At 42.6% G+C, this 22,390-nt stretch overlaps 1 protein-coding gene across 3 annotated transcripts; it reads left to right on the top strand.

Annotated features, from left to right (window-relative positions):
- Positions 1 to 12: 12 nt before the first annotated feature.
- On the top strand, positions 13 to 22,334 carry KAT14 (lysine acetyltransferase 14). Of its 3 annotated transcripts, none has more exons than XM_050952069.1 (10): positions 13 to 552; positions 2,018 to 2,136; positions 7,344 to 7,465; positions 10,893 to 11,074; positions 11,674 to 12,090; positions 13,180 to 13,751; positions 14,328 to 14,464; positions 14,759 to 14,934; positions 18,624 to 18,814; positions 20,875 to 22,334. In XM_050952069.1, the coding sequence occupies exons 1-10, from the start codon at positions 297 to 299 to the stop codon at positions 21,046 to 21,048; spliced, it is 2,346 nt and encodes a 781-aa protein (XP_050808026.1). In that variant the 5' UTR covers positions 13 to 296; the 3' UTR covers positions 21,049 to 22,334. The 3 variants fall into 3 exon arrangements, with proteins under 3 accessions (XP_050808026.1, XP_050808025.1, XP_050808027.1); XM_050952068.1 differs by having other exon boundaries at positions 11,671 to 12,090; XM_050952070.1 differs by lacking the exons at positions 13 to 552; positions 2,018 to 2,136 and adding an exon at positions 4,815 to 6,269 and having other exon boundaries at positions 11,671 to 12,090.
- The last annotated feature ends 56 nt before the right edge of the window (positions 22,335 to 22,390 follow it).

Below are 22,390 nucleotides of genomic sequence, written 5' to 3'. Positions count from 1 at the left end.
TATTAGAATTGGACTGAGGAACACAGCAAGGATTTGTATTTGATTATTCTTAGGTGTTTGAGTAAACAGAAGTCGTTTCTGAAAGTCCATCTCTGTTAGATACATTTTAATCAAGTCCAGGAAATTATAGACATTAAGAAGTGCAAACACAAAGTTTTTTCTCTAGCTTCTGTATTTTCACCTGTGCAGAAGGCTTCATACTTGGCTGGCTCACCTTATATGGATAGTATGTTAAATGCTGGGAGGGAGAGCCCCATGTAATGTAAAAAAAATCTTCCTCTACTTGCCAAGAAGGGATGGATAATAACGTTCACATGAGTGGGCTGATGAGTCGTCATGATGACGAAGCTACAAGGACATCAACTTCAGAAGGGCTGGAGGAGGGTGAAGTGGAAGGGGAGACTCTCCTGATTGTCGAATCTGAGGATCAGGCTTCAGTGGATTTATCCCATGATCAGAGTGGGGACTCCTTGAACAGTGATGAGGGGGATGCATCCTGGATGGAGGAGATGTCCTATTACTGTGAGAAGTGTCAAAAGTGGATACCAGCAAGTAAGAGTCAAGATTTTCCTCTGTTATCTTTGTCACTTTCCTTTTCTGGGTTTACTTGTTCTTTTCCTCCCAGAAAATAATGCATGTTTTTTTCCTGAATGTATAGTGGATAGAGCACTGGTCTGGTACTCAGGAGATCTGGGTTATATTCCCAGCTTTGTCACTGGCCTGCTGTGTGACCTTGGGCAAGTCAGTACCCCTCTCTGTGCCTCAGTTTCCCCATCTGTAAAATAGGAACAATGACAATTCCTTTGTAAAGGTCTGCCAATGAAAAGCGCTACATAAGAGCTAACTATTATTATTTTCCTGATTGGTCTGTCATTTCAGTGGGATATATGAATAAATTTCAGCCTTCTGTATATAGGAATGGTTCTGTGATATCCTGAACTTAGATTAGCATTCACTGAACAATATAAAACCAGTAGCAGCAGCCCTGGGAAGAAGGTATTTTGTGCTAAATAGCTAAAATGATCTTTTCAATATCTCTATTTAACATTACATAAACTCTTTTAGCTTTCTTTGTATTCTAGTACAGCGGTTTTTCCTTTCCAAAATCAAGATCTACCTGAAGACTGTTCATTTTGTGGCAGGAAATACTGAATTCTTCTGGCTTGCTCCATACCTGTCAGCTAGTTCAACTCTACCTAGTTTGCCAAAAGCTGTAGTGTGAAATCCTTTCTCCAGTGAAGTTATTGAGAGTTTTGCCATTGAGTTTACTAGACCCAGGATTTCACATTTGGTGTTGCGTAGGAAGAAGTTAAAGGAACACAGTCAATTTGAAACCTAGTCTATTTAGGTACAACATCTGATCCTGTGTCCTTTTGCCAATGTTTACAATCAGTTTTATGTTTCATTTTTTTCTGTCTTTTTTTCTGTTTGACAGACCCATACAAGGGAAATCGATCACCAGAATGATCAGTGAAAGTGACTAGACACAAAGTGCTGTCAAATGCACAATGTAAACAAACTGAAAAAAATGGAAATATGTTTTTTTAATCACTTTCAGTTAGTGTTTCAGTTACTGTCTGAGAAAGGTACTGAGTGTGTCAGTATCAGTACCTTTCCCAGATCTGAAGAAGAGCTTTGTGTAGCTTGAAAGCTTGTCTTTCTCATCAACATAAGTTGGTCCAATAAAAGATAATATTTCACACACTTTCTCTCTCTAATATCCTGGGACTGACTCGGCTCCAATAACACTGCATGTATTAAAATCTTTGCCTTTTTACATGTATTCAAGTATTAGATAGGAAAGCCCATCTTTAATGTGTGTTTTTTAATTGATCCTTTGTTGATTTCTGTAACTGTAAATTAAGCATCACACCAAGTTTCTATACTTCTGTTATGGAATCATCAGGATTGCTGATCTCTTGCTCAGCAGATAAACACTGTTCTGAATTCGAGTTTACTTTGTTCCATTTTTCCTATAAAAGGACTGAGGCATATCCTTTTTGCTTGTTTGTTTTAGGCCAGCTGAGAGAACAACTCAGCTACCTCAAGGGAGATAACTTTTTCAGGTTTACTTGCTCTGATTGCTCAGAAGATGGGAAGGAGCAGTTTGAACGGCTGAGGCTAACCTGGCAGCAAGTAAGTAAAAGCATTCACTCGGGCATAAAACCAACAAGACCTTCAAAAGTTGCTATGTGTACAATATACATAACACCTAGAAATTTGGAGTCAGTCACAGGTGGTAAAAAAATTTGCCTATGAGTTTTTTGTGGATTGCTATGTACCTGCTTATCAGGAAGTGGGACTTTTGTGAGCAAATTGAAAAGATCATCTTAACTTTTTGTAAAAAAGCCAAATTCCCCATTTTTCATCAATACTCTGCGTTGTACAATACAACTGAACACAATTTTAGAAAAGTAAAGAGAATGTGATTTAGCTGCTGTGCATTTAACAATTTTTTGGCATATGGACATTGCTGGAAAAGTAATAAGCAAAACACAAAATGTCCAGTAAATTCTTGGAATGTTTTGATCACAACTTTTTGTTTCAGAAAATAGAGGGAGTAATCAGGGGGCAGCCATTTAAAATTTGATTCTAATAGGGAGGAATTGGTTGCTAATCTGCTGGTGAAAGGCAGTTTGGGTGAAAGGGGTCATGAAATGATAGTATTTATGATTCTAAGGAAAGGAAGAAGTGAGAGCCACAGAGTAAGAACAATGGATTTAAAAAAAACAGACTTTAACAAACACAGAACTGGTAGGTAAGTCTCACAAGAAAAACATTCTAAAGGAAAAGAATTCAGAGAGCTAGTAGTTCCTCAGAGAGACAGTATTAACACGACAACAGCAAACTATCTTGCTGCGAAGGAGAGGAAGAATAGTAATAGGCCAATGTGGCTGCCTGAGGAGGTCTTTGATGACCTGAAAATCAAAAAGGAATCAGTCAAAAAGTTGAAACATGGACAAATAGTTAAGGATGAGTACAAAAGAATAGCATAAGCAGGTAGGGACAAAATCAGAAAGACTGAGGAACACAAACTGAGGTACATCTAGCAAGGGACGTAAAAGGCAATAAGGAGAGGTTCTATAAATATATTAGGAATAAGAGAAGGATGAAGGAAAGTGTAGGTTCACTACTTGGCAGGGAAGGATAGTTAATAAAGGATGACAGCCAAGCAGGCTGAGGTGTTTAATGCCTGTTTTGCTTCAGTCTTCACTAAAAAGATTAATTGTGACTAGATGCGTAACACTGTTTAACAAGAGGAAGTAACACAAGGCAGAATAGAGAAAGTGCAGGTTAAAGAATATTTAGATAAATTAGATGTATTCAAATCAGTGGTATACTAGGGTACTTAAGGAACTAGCTGAAGCAATTTTGGAATTACTAGCAATTACCGTGGAGAACTCATGAAGGATGAGTGAGGTCCTAGAGGACTGGAAAAAGACAAATATAAAACCTGTTTTTAAAAAGGAGAACAAAGAGGATCCTGGGAATTGGGGACCAGTCAGCCTAACTTTGATATCTGGAAAGATATCGGAACAAATTATTAAACAATCAGTCTGTAAGCACCTAGAGGATAATAGGGTAATAAATAAAAGCCAGCATGGGTTTGACAAGAACAAATCATGCCAAACTAACCAAATTTCCTTCTTTGACAGGGTTACCGGTCTAGTGGATGGGGGAAGCAGTAGACGTGATATATGTTTATTTTAGTAAGACTTTTGACAGTCTTGCAAGACATTTTCATTAGCAAACTAGGGAAATGTGGGCTAGATGAGATTACTATACGGTAGGTGCACTTGTTGAAAAACCATACTGAAAGAGTAGTTATCTGTGGTTCGCTGTCAAACTGGGAAGACGTATCTATGAGGTCCCAAAGGGATCTGTCTAGGGTCTCGTACAGTGCAGTATTTACAATGAAGACTGGAATAATGGAGTGGAGAATGTGCTTATAAAATAGGCAGGTGTCACCAAACTGGGAGAGGTTGCTAGCACTTTGGAAGACAGGATTAGAATTCAAAATGACCTTGATAAATTGGAGAATTGGTCTGAGATCAACAAGATAAAACATTCAGTAAAGAGAAGTGCAAAGTGTTACAATTAGGGGAAAAAAAATCAAAGGCACAATTACAGAATGGGGAATAACTGGCTAGATGATAGTACTGTTGAAAAGAATCTGAGGATTATAGTGGATCACAAACCAACAGTGTGATGCGTTTGTGTTTTAAAAAAAAAAGGGGGGGGGAAGCGGCAAATATAATTCTGTGGTGTATTCACAGGAATGTGGTATGTAAGACATAAAAGGCAATTATCCTGCTCAGCTCGGCACTGGTGAGGCCACAGCTGGAGTATTGTCTAGTTCTGGGTGCCATGCTTTAAAAAAAAAAGATATGGACAAACTAGAGAGGGTCCAGAGGAGAGCAACACAAATGATAAAATATATTAGAAGCCCTGACCTATGCAGAAAGATTACAAAATTAGGCATATTTATTCTTAAGAAAAGAAGACAGGGCAGATGGACAACAGTCCTCAAATACATTAAGGGCTATTATAAAGAGGAGGGTGATCAATTTTCCTCCATGTTCACTGAAGGACAGACAAGAAGTAATAGGCTTAATCTGCAGCCAGGAAGATTTAGGTTAGATGTTAGGAGAAACTTTCTAAGTGTAAGGATAGTTAAGTACTGGGTAGATTACTTAAAGAGGTTGTGGAATCCCTGTCATTGAAGTTTTAAAGATCAGGTTAGACAAACACCTGTCCAAGATCGTCTAGCTATACTTGGGCCTGCCTTTGGGAATGGACTAGATGACTTCTCAAGGTCCCTTCCAGACCTATGATTCTTTGATTTGGCTATGATTTAAAGCCAGTGGGATGTCTGTGTACAAGCCAATTGGCTGCTGGGTCCCAGAAAACAAACAAATCTCTGCTCCACAGAGCTCAGAAAAGCTCCAGACTGGCTGCATGCATATTAGTAATAGTCTTTGCTGGGATTTACTATTTTAGCTAGTCATGAAGCCGCAACCCCAAATAATCTCTGATTTATGTAGCAGTAACTTTGGCCCTACAGTGACATCTCTGAAGGATTTCTTACTGGATATGCAGCTTAGTTTTGTTTACAGTTGCAATCAAGAGTCCCAGTTGTCCTCACTGCAGGACTTCAAGAGCTAAGTAAATCTGACAGATGTTAAGGTATTTCCCCAGTTCACTTCCTTGTTTAGGCAAGGCTGGGATATTCACTCAGCTGGAATAGGACTGAATCTGACTGGGGTACATCATCTGAGTATAACAGCTGGAATGTTTCTTACTGTTCAGTTACGGAAACGGAAGAGAAGAATTTAGCCAACTTAGACATGTTGTCACAAATCCGTATATGCATCGCAGAATGGTGAATCTGATCCAGCAGTGGCAGCTGTTGCCGTTCAGCATTCTTTATTTCAGATACAGGATCCCTGCCAATATGTACAGTGCCATGGTGCTGAGGCCTGTGTTCGTGCCCTCTGGGCAGAGTGATGCTCTGTCTCAGCATGAATCACTAGAAATGTCCACTGGCCATTGCTGCTGCTCATGGGCCCAACATTTTGTGTGCGCACATTTTCTAACTGAAGTTAGTAATAATACTCGATGCCCCAGAGCACTAGAGCTTCTTTGTGCTACTCCAGCTGGCACTAAGCAGACTCTCAGCTGGCAGATCCAGCCACTTGAGGATTTGGCCTCCTTCAGGTGGCTTAGAGCTTCTGTAGTAACTCCTATGTCACCCTCTTCTAGCAGCCAGCATGGGTGTATGGCCTGGTGGAAGGGGCTGTAGTCAGGGCATCTTGACACCCCCGTGATCCTCAGCAATCCCTGGATCCAGAAAAGCTTTTAGGGATCATTGGCTGCAGGTGCAGGATAGACTAGCTTGACAGCCGAATTTGTCGGGGATTGGGCTGGTGCCAGGAAATCATAGGATCTTGGGGATGCATATGTGCCCTCCCTCACCTCTCCTACTCCAAACATGCACTGAGTTTAGCTTGGCCAGTCCAGAGATTCTGGTTCAATAAACGCTACTAGCATTAGCCTACATCGGTTTCTAGAATAGAGGAAGAAGAGTGACAAAGGGGAGAGAGTCAGAGGTAACAAGGAAGAAAGACAAGAGAAGACAAAGAAAATGCGCCTTCTCAGAGGCAGTTTAGACAAGAAGCAGTGTCTCCAGGATAGCCAAGTCTGGTGTTGGGAAGTGGCAGAATCACCTTAGCTGGCATATGAAGAAACCCAGATTCCTTGATCTTAAGGTGAGAAGGGACTACCATGACCATCTAATTCTACCTATTGAAAGGAGCAGTGTTTTTAAAATTCTGACTTGTGTTTTGTCATTGGTGGAACACTGTCCCACCTAGCTGTTCCTGCAATGACCCTGGGTTCAGTGTGTTAACTTCTAGAGCCGCAGTTATCAAACATGGAAAGGATTTTTGGGAAAAAAACTAGAGAGTATCTGTGTTCTCCCATTAGCATTAGTGGGAGCGAAGCCTAGAAACGCACAGTACCTGGTTAGGAGACCATCTCCTGCCAAAGTAGGTTCCAGAGCCCTAAGGAAGAAGAGAGGCAGCCTCCAAGGTAGTTGAGTGATTGACAGCAGGAGCTCCAAACCCATCTGCGCCATGAATACTTGTATTCCAGGCTGAAATGGTTCAGTGTAATTGACAGTTTGTCCTCTTAGATTTATTCACAAACAAGACTGATTTCCAAAACTGTGCTTTAATTTAGGCTCTTAGTGAGTCAATTGAGTTTGTTTGTGATGTATGTAAATGTGCTCTAAAAGGACTGTGTTCAATAAAGACAAAGCAAAAGCAGAGTGATCCATGGGATACAATGTATTTTATGGATTGTTCTGCTTTTACTGGATTCTGAGTGGAAAGAAGACATTAAGCAAATAAAACCACCCAAAGAGTCTCTTCTTGTGCACACATTTCTGCAAGATTAGTAAACTGGAGCATTTGCTACCAATCTTTTCTGGAGAGAAAAGATATTGTGTCCCCAGTCTGGATCCTCAACCCTGATATAGTTCCTTTATGCCACTCAAGCTGTGCAGAGGGGCTGTAAAGTAGCATCACCAGATAGCTGAGGATTCCCCTGGCATGAGAGAGTCCCTGGGTGAGTAAAGCAGGCGAGCGTGACAAACATTAGGAAGGACGGAAGGAAGGATGAGTGCAGGTAACAAGATCATGGGTTACATAGATTGGCTGTATGGTTGTGAATGAATTGGAAGCTTTGCATAAATAGGTAAAATGAGAAAAGAGTGAAGGGGTGTTTCCCCACCAGACAGAATGGTAATGGACCAGTTGAATCCATTCCCTTTTATGTTCCAGGTTGTTATGCTGGCGATGTACAACCTGTCTCTGGAAGGAACTGGCCGTCAAGGATACTTCAGATGGAAAGAAGATATTTGTGCTTTTATTGAGAAACACTGGACTTTCCTATTAGGGAACAGGTAAAGCCAATATTTCCCTGAAACTCAGAATGGAGATCAGAGAGGGAAAAAATTGTGTTGCTCAGTTTGGAAACAGGAATCCCAGATTATTCAGAGATTTCTCTCTCTCTTCAATTCAGGGCAGACAAGAAGGAAGAAAGTGGGTTTTCAAAATGTTTAAGAAGATTAATTTAAAATGAAATTAAAATGCTGATCTTATGCCACCGGCCCACTCAGCCCGCTGCAGGCCTGGAGTTCCGTTCACCTAGTTCGGCAGCGGGCTGAGCGGGGCCTGCGGGGCCCCAGCTGGTAAGGGGCCAGCAGCCGGGACCCCAGGCCGGCAGCGTCAAGCTGAACCCAGGACAATCTTAAATGTCTGGCTTGCCCTGTGGCAGCCTACAAAAAACCCAGCACTGTCTGACCTGCTGTCACAGGGTGAGGGGCCATTTAAAGGGAGTCTGGGTTCAGTCTCGCATGTGACTAGGTTATGTCTCAGTCCACTAGATCATGTGATTCAAAACCAGGCCTGCTGGGAGATGCAAAGGCAGCCTGAGAAAGCACTCAGAGAGAGTTCAGGGAGTCTGGAAGAGGGCAGGTTGGTAACAACTCTCCAGTGCTCCCAGGCAGAAGGCCTGAGAGACAGAACTGCAGGGAGCAAGAGTCTATTGAGGAACAAGTCTTAGCTGAGGGACCTGCAGGAGTGGGCTGCTGCTGGGGGAGAAGCCACAGCTTGGAGGGCTGCAAAGGACTGGGAGCCTGAGGAGAAGAGCTGCAGCATGCACAGAACTGCGTACCCTGTATGAAAGGTGAGAGCTATTTGGGAAGGCTGGATGGAAAAAGGGCAGTTAGTGAGAAAAGGCCCACAGGCTGAAGTTGGATTAACTGAGGAAGAAGGGGAACCCGAGGAAGTGACAGTGCCGGAAGCCTGAGTAGGTAAAGGCAAAGAGCGCATACTCTTCACCAACGCCGAAACAAAAGCGAAAAATCCCACTAGTGCTAATACTCAGTGGAAGAAAAGGAAGGAGAAGTTCTGCTCCCTTCCTCCTCGTTCTTTGTCCCCACCACGTCTCCCTGCTTCCCCCTTGCCTGACTCCCAGGGGAGCGCCACTTCAAAATACTACGGAGGTGGCTGCCATTTCATCTTGAAGTGGCACATTCCCCAGGAGCAGAGGGGGGCGAGGGCAGGGTCGGGAGAGAGCATCCCCCTACCTTTTTTCAAAAAGCATCACTGTGCAGCCACCCCTCAACCAGCACCTGCCTCCTCCACCCAGAACCAGCTAGGGGTTCTCAAGCCCACACTCCTGGCTGCTTTTTTCAAGTGCCCACAGAGCATAAACAGACAAGAGGGCCTGTGCTATACCATAGAAAACTTTTGCCAAATACACTGAAATCCAGGTTCTCAGAGCAGTTTTGTCAGGAGTTTAAATTAGGGGTGTGACGAGTTTGATCACAGAACCTCCCTTTGGGAGCTGCCACCTTATGTGCCAAGACTACTTCTGCCCCTGCTTTCCTGCCCTGTCAGCTTAGGACTTCAGAGCCCTGCCTGCGTTGAGCCAGACTCGCTAGCCTGCTGCAAACCCAGACCCAGGTCTGAACCACGTCCCCTAACAGCTGCAGGCTTAACTGAAAGCAACTTACAGAAGTGTTCCTGTCTTTGACACCCAAATGCCCAACTCCCAATGGGGTCTAAAACCCAAATAAATCCATTTTACCCAGCATAAAGCTTATACAGGGTAAACTCATAAATTGTTCACCCTCTATAACACTGATAGAGAGAGATGCACAGCTGTTTGCCTCCCCAAGTATTAATATATATTCTGAGTTAATTAATAAGTAAAAAGTGATTTTATTAAATACAGAAAGTAGGATTTAAGTGGTTCCAAGTAGTAACAGACAGAACAAAGTAAGTCACCAAGCAAAATAAAATAAAACATGCAAGTCTATGTCTAATCAAAGGAATACAGATAATCTCACCCTTAGAGGTGCTTCAGTAAGTTTTTTTCCTCAGACTAGACACCTTCTAGGCCTGGCACAATTCTTTCCCCTGGTACAGCTCTTGTTCCAGCTCAGGTGGTAGCTAGGGAATTCCTCATGATGGCTCTCCCCTTTGTTGTTCCACCCATTTATATATCTTTTGTATAAGGCAGGAATCCTTTGTCCCTCTGTGGGTTCCCACCCGCTCCTTCTCAATGGAAAGACACCAGGTTAAAGATGGATTCCAGTTCAGGTGACATGATCTCATGTCAATGTAAGACTTCAAGCCTTCATTCCTCCCAGCCTGACTCACAGGAAGGCCTGCCTGCAAACAGAGCCATTTACAGTCAATTGTCCTGGTTGATGGGAGCCATCAAAATTCCAAATCACCATTAATGGCCCACACTTTGCATAATTACAATAGGCCCTCAGAGTTATACTTCATATTTCCAGTTTCAGATACAAGTGTGATACATTTATACAAATAGGATGACCACACTCAGTAGACAATAAAGCTTTGTAATGATACCTTACAAGAGACCTTTTGCATGAAGCATATTCCAGTTATATTACATTCACTTATTAGCATATATTTATAAAATCATATAGAGTGCAACGTCACAAGGGGGAAGATGTCAAATGACACTTCTTACTAAGGAGAGCTCTCCCTTCTCTCTCTCTCCCCCTTCCAGTTCCCCTCCCCCATGTATCCTGAGTCCTATCTACTGACTTTAACAACAGAAGGCTTGGCTACACTCACACTTTACAGCGCTGCAACTGGGGTGTGAAAAAACAAGATACAGCGCTGTAAAGTGTCAGTGTAATCAGGGCAGCAGCGCTGGGAGCGCGGCTCCCAGCACTGCACGCTACACCGTAAGGGATGTGGTTTACATGCAGCGCTGGGAGAGAGCTCTCCCAGCGCTGCCGCTCTGACTACACTCACACTTCAAAGCGCTGCCACGGCAGCGCTTTGAAATTCTAAATGTAGCCATACCCAGAGTAAGTTTTTACTCTTCTTAGCCTGTTAAGTTAACACAGCTACTGGAGAGCGAGCTGGATTCTGTTCTGGCTCTTGTATCATCAGTAGAACTGTTGAATGAGACCCAACTGCAGAATCTTTATGGTTGGTAATGTGAAAGCCTGAATAAACAAAGCACCAGCAATTAGGAAAACCATCCCTTTACTTGTAAACTCAGTATATTTGATATTGTGAGTCCCTGAGAGAGAATCAAAATGGAGTCACTTTTCAGAGCAGAATCTATCTGGGTCTTGGAACTTGGTGCCCCAGATTCCAGCTGGAAATCACCCAGTGGAAATCAGAGTAGTATTGCTGAAATGCTTCAAGCTTGGAGGCCAAGTGAACTATTACATCAGAGTAAATGGCACAAGCATCCCCTTAGTCTTTTTGGCCAAGAAGACTAAAGTCCAACTAAAATGTTCTTGGTGTCTCTCATTTTTCCCTCTCTCGATTTAGGAAGAAGACTTCAACTTGGTGGAGCACTGTTGCTGGCTGTCTTTCTGTAGGAAGCCCCTTGTTTTTCCGCTCAGGGGCACAGGAATTCGGAGAACCAGGATGGTGGAAACTGGTTCACAATAAGCCTCCTACGATGAAACCTGAAGCAGAGAAGCTCTCTGCATCTGCACTGAAAGCAAAAGGTAACTCTTCTGATGACAACACACGGAGTGCTAGTCAGGTCCGAATTGACAGTGTTTAAAGGTATGAGATAACGCTTATTTTAAATGGCACAGCTGTGGATGGCATGGGTGGGGTTACAGGGCCTGATTCTGCTCTCAGTTGCACTAGTTTTACACTGGTGTAAATCCAGTGACATCAGAGGAGTTTCTCCAGATTTATACCTGTGTGAGAAGAGGCTCATAGTACTGTACACCCTCTTTGTAGTGTACATACACGTGTTGTCATTTAAATGATCCCAGTGCTTTTGTATTTTGTATTGCTTTCCTGTCTCTGTAATTACCACAGTTTCTCTACTGCCTGTTACCTTGATGTTCTTCTCTTTTTAAAGCATCTTTTGTTGGTTCAGTCACATGGAGTGAAATTCACTCCTGTGCAAAGGGCCAGTATCGGACTTCAGTGGTGCCTAACTTTTATGCTGGATGCTCTGCACAGGGGAGAATTTCAGCCATGGTTTGAAAGACTGCCATCAAAACTTTCTCTTGTGAATACAAATGATGAGTAAAGAGGCATCAAAAACTCAGTGCCTTTTAGATTAAACAAGCTATTTATTCTCTAGCAGCTTCAAAACCACCTCTGGATCCCATCATTACAGTGGAGGGGCTGAGGAAGCGGGTGAGCCGCAATCCTGTAGAGTCAGCAATGGAGCTGAAGGAGAAGAGGTCTCGCACTCAAGAAGCCAAGGACATTAGGAGAGCCCAGAAGGAGGCAGCTGGCTTCCTGGACCGAAGCACCTCCTCCACTCCTGTCAAATTCACCAGCCGAGGCCGTCGTCCTGACATGGTCCTTGAGAAGGGAGAGGTGATTGATTTCTCATCTTTGAGCTCCTCGGATCGAACTCCTTTAACGAGCCCATCTCCTTCCCCATCTCTGGACTTCTCCGCTCCTGGGACACCAGCTTCCCATTCAGCTACTCCCAGCCTGCTCTCAGAAGCAGATCTCATCCCAGATGTAATGCCGCCACAGGCCTTGTTTCATGGTAAGAGATGCCATGTGTTTTGTTTAATAGGAAGTGACAAGCAGTTTCAAACAATAGGGTTGACATAGTTACCTTGACAAAAGAATAACCTGTTTGCTTTACTTCAAGGCATGATGGAAACTGACTGGCAAAGTGCAGTTTTCTTCGTAATTACATGACAATCTAAATTAGATTTTCACAGACAGATGTAGTCATAGATTCTAAGGCAGGAAGGGACCACTTGGTCATTTAGTGTGACATCTTTTATAACACAGGGCAGACAATTTCACCCAGTAATTCCTGCATAAAACAGTATGACAGGTAATAGTGTAGCAGTGTCAGGTCAAGGCAAAATCAGAGAGCTCTCTTAAAGGAAGGAGTCTTTCACATCAGTAAAGTATTGAGGTTTTTGTTTTTGTTTCCTAGTGCTTTCATTTGTCTGAGTACAGACCTGTAACATTCCCAAATCAAAGAGATGAATTCTGGGTCAGGCTGTGAGATGCTTACTGAAGCTGAATAGTACTTTACGCCATGAGTAGCCCATTGAAATGAATAGAGGAAACGCATGGAATAAGCACTACTCGCTGTAAGTAAGGACATCACATCCGCTTAAGTGGAACTTGTCCAATTTACACCAGCTGAACATCTGGCCTGTGATCTGTAAGGCTTCAGCTCCACTCTGCTGTTTTATTGCATCAGTTTTCATGCCCTTCAGGAATTGTTAAGGAAGCCATTAACTAAAGAACCATTTTAAAAAGCGTTCTTTTAAAATAGGAAAAAAAATGAGTCTAAATTTTGAAGGGACTATTGATTTTGGTCGCCCCAATTTTAAGGGGCCAAACTATGAAACACTTTAAAGGGACCTTAAATGGCAGGTGCTCAGCATTTCCTGAAATCAGGCTCCTTTAAGATTTCTCAAGTTGGGCATCCAAAATCACTAGTCACTTTTGAAAATGTAGGCCCAGAAGTGTATGACTGGAGGGATATGACAAGTAAATGCCACATTATATTTCCTTCACACTTAAGCCACAAGCCCCCTAGGCTGATGTTCTTTCTATGCTGGCCTTGCATTTGTGTGTGTCTACTGCATTATTTTGGTCTTCTGTACAGATGATGAAGAGATGGAAGGAGATGGAGTCATAGATCCAGGAATAGAGTACATTCCTCCTCCTAGTGGGCCAATGGGTGCTGGGCCTATGATAGTGAGCAGAAAGAAAGTGAAAACGCCTGAGCAGATCAAACAAGAGGTGGAGAGCGAAGAAGAGAAGGCAGAGAGGATGGAAGGTGATAGCGAGGACCCTGAAGATTCAAATTCATCCCTACAGGCCAGAGGGCGAGACAAGAGGAAGCCGCAGGTGGAGAAGGACAATAAGCCCAAAGCTCCCAAGTACACATCTGTTAGCATCTATGAGGAAAAGCTGCTTCTGAAGAGGCTGGAGGCCTGTCCCAATGCCGTGAGCATGACCCCAGAGGCCCGGAGGTTGAGACGCAAGCTGATAGTCCGGCAAGCCAAGAGGGAAAGGGGACTGCCACTCTTTGACTTGGACCAGGTTGTGAATGCTGCTCTGCTCTTGGTTGATGGGATCTATGGAGCCAAAGAAAGAGGTATTTCTAGGCTGCCAGCAGGGCATGCAACGTACAGAACGACTAGCCAGGACTTCAGGATTCTGGACAGGTACCAGGTGAGTGCTTTCAATTCCAAGTTAGTTCGTGGGGCCAGCTGTATGAGGGTTTCTGTTGTGGGCAGTAGACTTCAAACTGAAGACGTCTGACTGCCAGAGTAAAAAGGATTACAAGAATGAACTTCATTTTTTAAAGGACTTGTATCCACACCAACACACTTCCCAGCTCCATTCTAAGTTGGGTAATACGCTGTAAAATACAAACATGTGTAGATGCTACCATTGCTAAGTTCCAATTGCTCATGCTCATTCTATACTCAAACACTAGCGTGATGGAGCCTGTGTAAGTACCTTGACAAAGTGCATTACTTTGCCATCCAGGAACTTGAGCACTCCCAACATGACAGTGGGTGATGGGTGCAGTCAGAACTTTGCAGGATCAGGCTCTGAAATTGGGGGGAGCTTTGGAGTCACTATAGACATAAGCATTGGTCTGTAGGTACCAGATGCCCTGGTTGGACAGGTGGAAACCCTGACTGTGAGAAGTCTTTTTCCCTTCTGGAGCTTTGGGTTCCAAACATCAGGCTGTTGGGCAACTCCCTTGACATGACAGTTTATTTTTGTCTTGCCATGTAGACTGCACTGCCTGCTATGAAGGGATATAGGCACCAGACAACAAAATTTCTGTACCGATTGGTAGGCTCAGAAGACTTGTTGACAGACCACAGCATCGTCAGTCCCTACACGTCTCGCGTCCTGAAACCCTACATCAGGTACGGACCCCTAGAGTCTGAATCTCACTTCTGTCATTCTCTGCTCCCATCCTTAGGGGCAGGCTGGCGCAGGGTGCTCGGGATTGCAAAAGCATCCTGGCTTCTGGTAAATAGCTTGTATTATTGCCTGCTTGGGCGCAAGTTTCCACATGAACGAGTGGAACACAATATCCTCTTGTAGCACTTGTAGTCTATCAGAGGAATATTTCCTGTGCAGCAAACAATAACTGCCATTGCTGCTAAATGTTACCAACTTGTCTTTCATATTATTGATTGTTTTTGTGATACGTGCAGGCGTGACCATGAGACCAAGCCTCCTAAACTCCAGCTGCTGGCAGAAATCTGTGCCCATCCACACAAGAATGATCCTGACTGGAAGGCTCAGCCTGAAGCACCCATTGATTACTGCTATGTTCGCCCGAACCACATCCCCACTATCAACTCCATGTGCCATGAATTCTTCTGGCCTGGTAGGATTCCCTCAGTACTTGGTTTTCTAGGAAAGAAAAGGTTTGGTTTCAAAAATTATTTTTGGAGCAGGTCTGTTTTCTCAGTGGGTATTTTTTTGGCTCAGTTATTCTATAAATATTTATTTAAGAGGAATTCTGTCAGATGGTCTGTGCTGGAAAGACATGTCAGCCTCTGCATTTCTGAGATCAAACAGTACTGGGCAACTGGGCCTTGAGTCAGCAAAGCACTTAAACATGTACTGTGCTTTGAGCATGAGCTGGGACCACTTGCATGCCTAAAGTGAAGCACCTGCTTAAGTGTTTTGCTGAATCAGGGCCTTATCATAGTAAACAGAGGTTTTATCAGACACTTGCTCCTAACTGGTGTGAAAAGAAAGTTTCTTCCCAGTAAACACAAGGCCTCAATGCACTGGACTGGAACTCAGGAGATCTGGGTAGGATTCCTGGCTCTGCCACATGCTCCCTATGTGACCATGGGCAAGGTCCTTAACCTCTCTGGGTCTCAGTTCCCCTTTGGTAAAATAAGTATTATAATATTTATTTGTCTGTGTTGCTTTTTTTTTAAATTATTGTAAGCTCCTTTGGGCAGGGACTGTCTCTTACTATGTGCATGTCACCGTGCAGCCCTGATCTTGGGTGTGGTTCCTAGGCAGTAGAGACTTAGTAATGATGATCTGCTGTGTGGTTCAGCATTTCTAATACTGGAAACTAAGTTTTTCATAACACACAAGCGGTCCACACCTATATTTTAAAATCAATATTTGCACTACACTTTGGCAGATTATTATTATTAGATATGATTTGTATTGCAGTAGCACCATTAAGCCCCAAATCAGGAGTAGATAAGATGGCACGTCTTTCTTTACACATGTCACTTTGGAAAGCATGAGACACCCTCTCGTTCTAACAGAAACCGATCATCTTTATCACAGATCTCCCCAATGCCCCTCCAAATCCCTCAATCCCCCATCCACTCAGTGATTATCCTTATGGCATAGACAGGAATTTGTGATAAGCACCAAGGCCCAAATACACAAAATTATTTAGGCTCCTAATGGAAATCCATCTATCTAGTTTTAATCTAGCTAGCTCATGTACCAGAGCACTGAAGCTGCGACGGAGTGGGCTAACTCTGTGAGTAATTACCCAGGGTTTTCATCAGCTGCTCTGGCACCTGAGCTAATGAGGCTAAAGATAGCTTGGGTATGTGTACCCAAACTACAATCACACCGGGTGTCAGTTAAAGGAGTGATTTTTCTACGGAAATAGTTATACCAGTACAACCCCTAGTGTGGATACAATTATATTGGTATAAAGGTGCCTGATACTGATGCAGGAACCTCCACGAATAAGGCTTGTCTACATGGAGAAATTATACTGATCTGAGGAAGGGTGTGAATTTAAAGTGCTCTAATTATACCAGAGTGACTACAGAGCTGTAGTTATGGCATGAGTGTGGCTTTTTTCTGGTTTAGCTTATGTTGCTTTGGAAACAGTTTAAACAGCCTAAGAAAGCTACTCATTCTGGAATAAGTGTGTCTAAACATGGGAGTTATACTAATATAATGGACAGTGCTTTAACCATACCGGTATAATTATACTAGTATAATGGAAACACCTCCCATGTACATGAGCCATAAATTGTACTTACGTAAAGCCAGTACATGAGCCATGTTGGGGTTGTACTGCTTTATAACCAGTATAGTCAAAGTCATACAACTTTATGTACAGACAAGCTCTGAGTCATTTCACAGTAGACTGCAGCCCTGAGATAATTAACATTTCTCCTTATCGCTAGTTGATTCCTCTCCACCCAGCTCTTTCTCAAGCAAGAGATTGGTTAATTCCACTGTTTGCTTCCAGTGTTCCATGAAGTTTTAAATCTCAGGAATAATACACGTTACAGAAAAACCACATGCTGTTATTCTGTTATTCCACCTTTGCAAATACATGGGTTGGCATTTTTGTGATGGTTTTAATGAGCATTTGAGGAAACATGAAGGGTCTGATTCTTCCCTGCCTTGCATCTTGCTTAGGCATTTCCATCTGTGGAAAATGGGTGTAAAATACTACCAAATTAGAATGGTAATGGCTTACATGTACTGGGCGTTGCTGTTGCACAGGTGTAATGGAGAATCTGGATCTTATATTTATTATTAATGATTTCTGTTACCATAGTGCTTAGGAGCCCCAGGCATGGACCAGAACCCCATTGCGCTGAGGACTGTACAGACACCGATCAAATGCACTATTCTACTCTGAAAAGTGACTTCAAGGATAAGTCTGTTGCCACTTAATTAAAGTTAGTTAGGAGCTTTGTAAAGGCTCAGATAATTAAAATATTTTGTTACAGGCTAGGAGGGATCAGCAGAGGGTAAATCACAGACATGTGAGGAGTGTCCATGCTAGCTTTTACAAAGACTACATCTTCGCTGCAAAAAAAAAAGTTTGGGTTTTTCACATACAGATAATAAAATCCTACTGGAGATAAGGCAATATAGTTTTCCTCTTGAGGTAGCTAGTTGAAGTAAACCCCAGGTTGGGGTTGTAAGGCTGATTAACTGGCTATGCTAAGATAAAAACTACAATGTCTTGTCTCCACTAAGATTGTGCATCAAGAAAACTAACTTTAGTTATCTTGCCATAAAACCACAACTTTTTTTTTTTTTTGGCAGTGATGACATAACCAACGATACTCACTTCCTCAATTTAACTGATGCAAAAAATCTCTAGTGAATCTAAGCTCACTAGGTCAGATTTAAATCTGGGCAGGATCATTTTAATTTCTGTGCTTCATTTCAAAATCTATGAACCCTTTATTGCATCTGCAGAAAGTCCAGTGTTACTCTATCTTCCTTCTTCATGAAAAGAGGTCCCAGCTGCAGAAGAGAGGAGGTGGCTTCCTTACACACAGCTTCTTGGGGTTCCACACTGATTGTACCTCCCTGGCTCTAGACCAGATCTGACCAATGTACAAGTAAAAATAGTTTTGCAGTCTGCAGCCCTGCAATCTCAACCTGAAATTCTTTGGGAGTCACACATTGCCAGCAATACAATCCTGTTGATGAACAAGCCGTAATAGAATCCATTACACTGTCCCATAGCTTTGTTGGCTGTGCAGGGCAGAAGCAAAGAACAATACAAACACATTTAGGGCCCAGTCCAGCTCTCATTTACACATGTAACTTTATTCCTGTGTGTGCTTGGAACTGGGTCCTTCCTGAGTACACACAGGAAGATGATCAGTGGGGTAACAAGATGCCATTTTTGCCATCACTTTTTAGAGCAGAACCACATTTTAAGTTAGTTTTTTGTCTTTATTTTCATACCATTTGGGTGTGAATCGTGTTAATTTCTTAGCACTGGCTGCTGTTGAGTCCGTTTTTAAGGATTTTTTTTCTTCTGTACATGGGCTAAATGCTGCTCCCATTGGCTTCAACGGTGAGACTTCTATTTTGGCCCTATTGACTGATAGAATCTTTCTATGCATAGGAGTTTGAAAATGACAACAGAAAGTAGTTGAGCAGGTTCTCCTGAAAAACATGCTTTTTAACAGTCTTTCAGCTGTTAATTTCCCTTAAATTTCATCATGCCCTGACTGTATGATAGTGTATGAACTGTATTGTATTGCATTAACATTCCCATTGGTTTGCAGTGCTTTATAGCTGTGCTCTTCTCACACGCTGTAGGAATTGATTTGTCAGAATGCCTGCAGTATCCAGACTTCAGCGTTGTTGTCCTTTACAAAAAAGTCATCATTGCCTTTGGCTTCATGGTGCCAGACGTGAAATACAATGAAGCTTACATCTCTTTTCTGTTTGTTCACCCTGAGTGGAGAAGAGCGGGGATTGCAACCTTTATGATCTACCATCTTATTCAGGTAGCTGGAAGATCCTTCTCCTCGATAAAGAGCCCAGCATTGTCCCTGTTTTTATGTCTGAATGTAAACAGTGCTGGGTCAATGGCGCTTGTTTTTATCCTCTCTCTCCCCACTTCCTATCCTTTGTTCTCTTGTTTGTGTATTTACTTGGGTGACATGCTACCATGTGTGAATTTTTATTGTGAAAATCATTACACTCAAACAGAATTTTTTAATGGATTCAGAAGGACATTTTCAAATAGAATAAGCTGTGGGGGATTGGATGGCCGAGGAGATTAGCCGAGTGATATAGGCCTTGTCTGTATTTGGGTTTGGCTCTGATTCATCCATAGCAGCCAGTAACTGTGCAGCAGCAACATTGCAAACCGCAAGAGTAGAGAAGAAAAGTTGCGATCTGCACTGGATGAGCTAATCCCAGTTTCAATTAGGGAAAGGCTCAATCAGTACCAGTTATAGCTTTCCTTACCTATAATTCAGCTACACCAGTCACTGGCCACTGATGACTTGATCACAAGCGGAGTTAATGCCATAGACTCACGTTTAGGGTGCTTGTTCAAATGTATCTCAGTTTAGGTAAAGAACAAATGTCTGTTGCCTGACTCAAACGTGAGGAATGTCCACATTAGCTTTTACAAACATGTTAACTGCCTTGAGTTCACTGGCATCAGTGAACTCAAAGTACGAAAGTCTAGGGAGGACACATGCTTAGAAGAGAGGCCAAAATTCAGATGGGCATGAAAATTGAATTAGGTCTTCTCTGTGGCAGAGTTTAGGCCCATTGATGGGCCATTGTGGAAAATTACCACTACTGTTTGCAGGATCTGTAATAAACCTTTGACCAAATTCTGTTCCCAGTTGCACTGGGATAAAACCGAAGTAATGCCATCCAGTTCAATAGAGCTAACCAGGATTTTCATTGGTGTCCCACAAACTGACTCCAGTGATAACAAGAGATTGCCACTTCCCATTAGGCTTCTGTTTGACTACCATTGATCTGCTCTGTATTTGCGTCTGTGGTGGGAGGCAGGTTATATTAAGATGAACTGTTGGCAATAATATAATCTACAATAGACTATATTCCATCCTGTGATGCAAGCAGGGTGCTGTGAATTGTGTGAATGCATTTCCAAAAGTTACACATTTCATTGGGGGCAAGGCTGCATATTTCTAATGTTCTAGTTCTAACTTTTCTTTTCCAAAAATGTCCCTAATTTTGATTGCTTTATTCTGGCCTTATTCAGGTGAGAGTCTTATTAGTAGCCTCTGAAAACAAGAATTATGTTTTCTTGCAAGCCACGATCAAATGCCCTGTCATTAAAATTCTTTAATGGCTGTATCCTACTCCTTCCTTGTACTTACAGTTTGGATGTAATGGATGAAAAATGCTTTCAGAGCATGGCATGAAAGGAGTTCTAAAAGTCAGAAGAATTATTATATTAAACATTATTGGAGAGGTTTTATGAATAATCTGGTTGCCAAATAACAAGGAATCTCCAAGTTAATGTCAGAATTGCCACTTACTATCTGAACATAGATATTTAGCTGGGCTTCTCAGGCAGTGAGCCCCGGGGGCTGAAGGATGGGAGTGGATCAGGCTGGGATCTACTGGAATTCCAGTGTGACACACCCGTAGGTAACCTAGTAGTGCCAGTGTGATTCTAGCAAGTCTAGGTTTATTTGATGACAAAGATGTGTCCAGTCCCAGAAGCAGAATGCTTGCTCCTTTGGCTGTTTTTTTTCTTTAGGTCATTGTTATGAAGTGTTTGAGATTATTTTCAATGAACAATTACACTGAGAAGGAGATTGTAATTTGTCAATTTTCCTATCTAGTTTCTGTTCCTGCCCTCAGACTGCTGATTACTCGATCACAACGGTTTTTGATAAACAGTAGTTACCCTCTGATTTCAGCTGTTGCTATGTGTTGTAATTTCTCTGTTTCAAAGGCCTCTGCTTTTCTCACGTTTCCCTAACTAGTTAAATTCCAGAATATAAGAGTTTCTTCACCTCCTCCTTTTCCCTGGAGGCGCTCTCATTTTCTGGCTGTTTTTTTCCTTTGGCAGACCTGCATGGGCAAAGATGTTACTCTTCACGTCTCTGCAAGCAACTCCGCTATGCTGCTGTACCAGAAATTTGGATTTAAGACTGAAGAATACATTTTGGATTTTTACGACAAATATTACCCCTTAGATAGCAAGGAGTGCAAGCATGCATTCTTCCTGAGATTGCGACGATAATATACCACAGATACACAGAGCTCTGTGGAAAACTTGATAGGCTGAATTAAGAGTTGCCATGGATTTCAGCTCAGGAGGTTGGCTGTTAGAGTGCAATCATGCCTTTATCACTAACATCAGCAGTGATATACTGTATGCTTAATGTGCAATCCGAGTTTGATTTATGGCCTCCATGGGGGTGTCGAGCAACAGACCTGAGTATGAACTGGGATACAATGGAAGGGGAATTTCCTGCCCTCTTTTTGGAGAGCCCTTTGACAAACAATTTGAGACTTTAAAGGGGCTTGAGGACATTAAATTTCTCAAACCTACGTGTGTTGCAGTGGTTGTGTATTCAGTAGGAAGTTTGTGCTGTGCAGTAGCAGGAACAGGATGTCAGGTGTGTTCATCGCTAGGTGAGGTTAGATACAAGAGCTGCTAAGTCAGCTCTTGGAAATCTTTAAATCCATCCATCAGTTGTTGAAGCTATAGAGACCCCTCCAACCATGGGCCCAGCCTTGCTGGCTCCGACACCCCACCCCCCTATGCCATAGGCACTCTGCTTGAGGAATCTTAGCAGAAGAGGAGAGGCAGCTGAGATTTGAAATCTGATCCTTGCTTTATGCCATTAACCTATTGTAACCTAGCGGGAACAGGGGGCAAAGATAAGGCAGTAACTTTTCTCAGAAAAACCCAGTCTGTGATTGCAAGGCTCTGAATGTTACCGGGTATGCCAAGAAAAATGTTAAGGCAACAAAAGAAGCAAACACAGGGCTTGCCTCACACTGAGGACCAGTCCTTTTCCTACATAGTTTAGCAACTCCTACTTCCCTTATACTGCAGGTGAATGGTAGCTTGACAGATTGTTTTACCATTTAGCAGGTTGTAGACATGGCAGACTGTGCATCTGGAACATGAACCACACTTTCTGTGTAGTTTTAATGTCAAGGCCACAAAGCTACAGAGAACAGATGTGTTTTTTTAAATCCACCTTGTATACATTTCAGGTGCCTAAGTATGGTAGTTGTTGCCTTAATGGAGTCTGCATTCTAATAGGAGCAGAGAGACAGACACCGTATCTGTTTCTGTACAGCCAAGGTAAGCCCTCCCTGAAACATATGTAATTGGTACTAGAAAAAACTCGTTTTGAAACCATTTGAGAACTATCTGCCCTGCAATCTGTGCACATTTCCAAATATTTTATGACTGTGTGTGAAAATCCTTGATGTTACTGATGTGAAGAGTTAGCTGTTTCTGGAAAGATCTGTCCTTAAGTGAAATTAAAGACCTTCTCTTGGACATGCCCAGCTGCAGTCATATAGTGTGTTAATTTATTTTTCTACCATTCACTTCTACCGTCTTT

The sequence above is a fragment of the Gopherus flavomarginatus genome, chromosome 4 (assembly GCF_025201925.1).
Source record: "Gopherus flavomarginatus isolate rGopFla2 chromosome 4, rGopFla2.mat.asm, whole genome shotgun sequence".
Classification (NCBI taxonomy): domain Eukaryota; kingdom Metazoa; phylum Chordata; order Testudines; family Testudinidae; genus Gopherus; species Gopherus flavomarginatus.
Note: the sequence above shows the minus strand (reverse complement) of the source record. Positions and strands in the feature narration are given on the sequence as shown.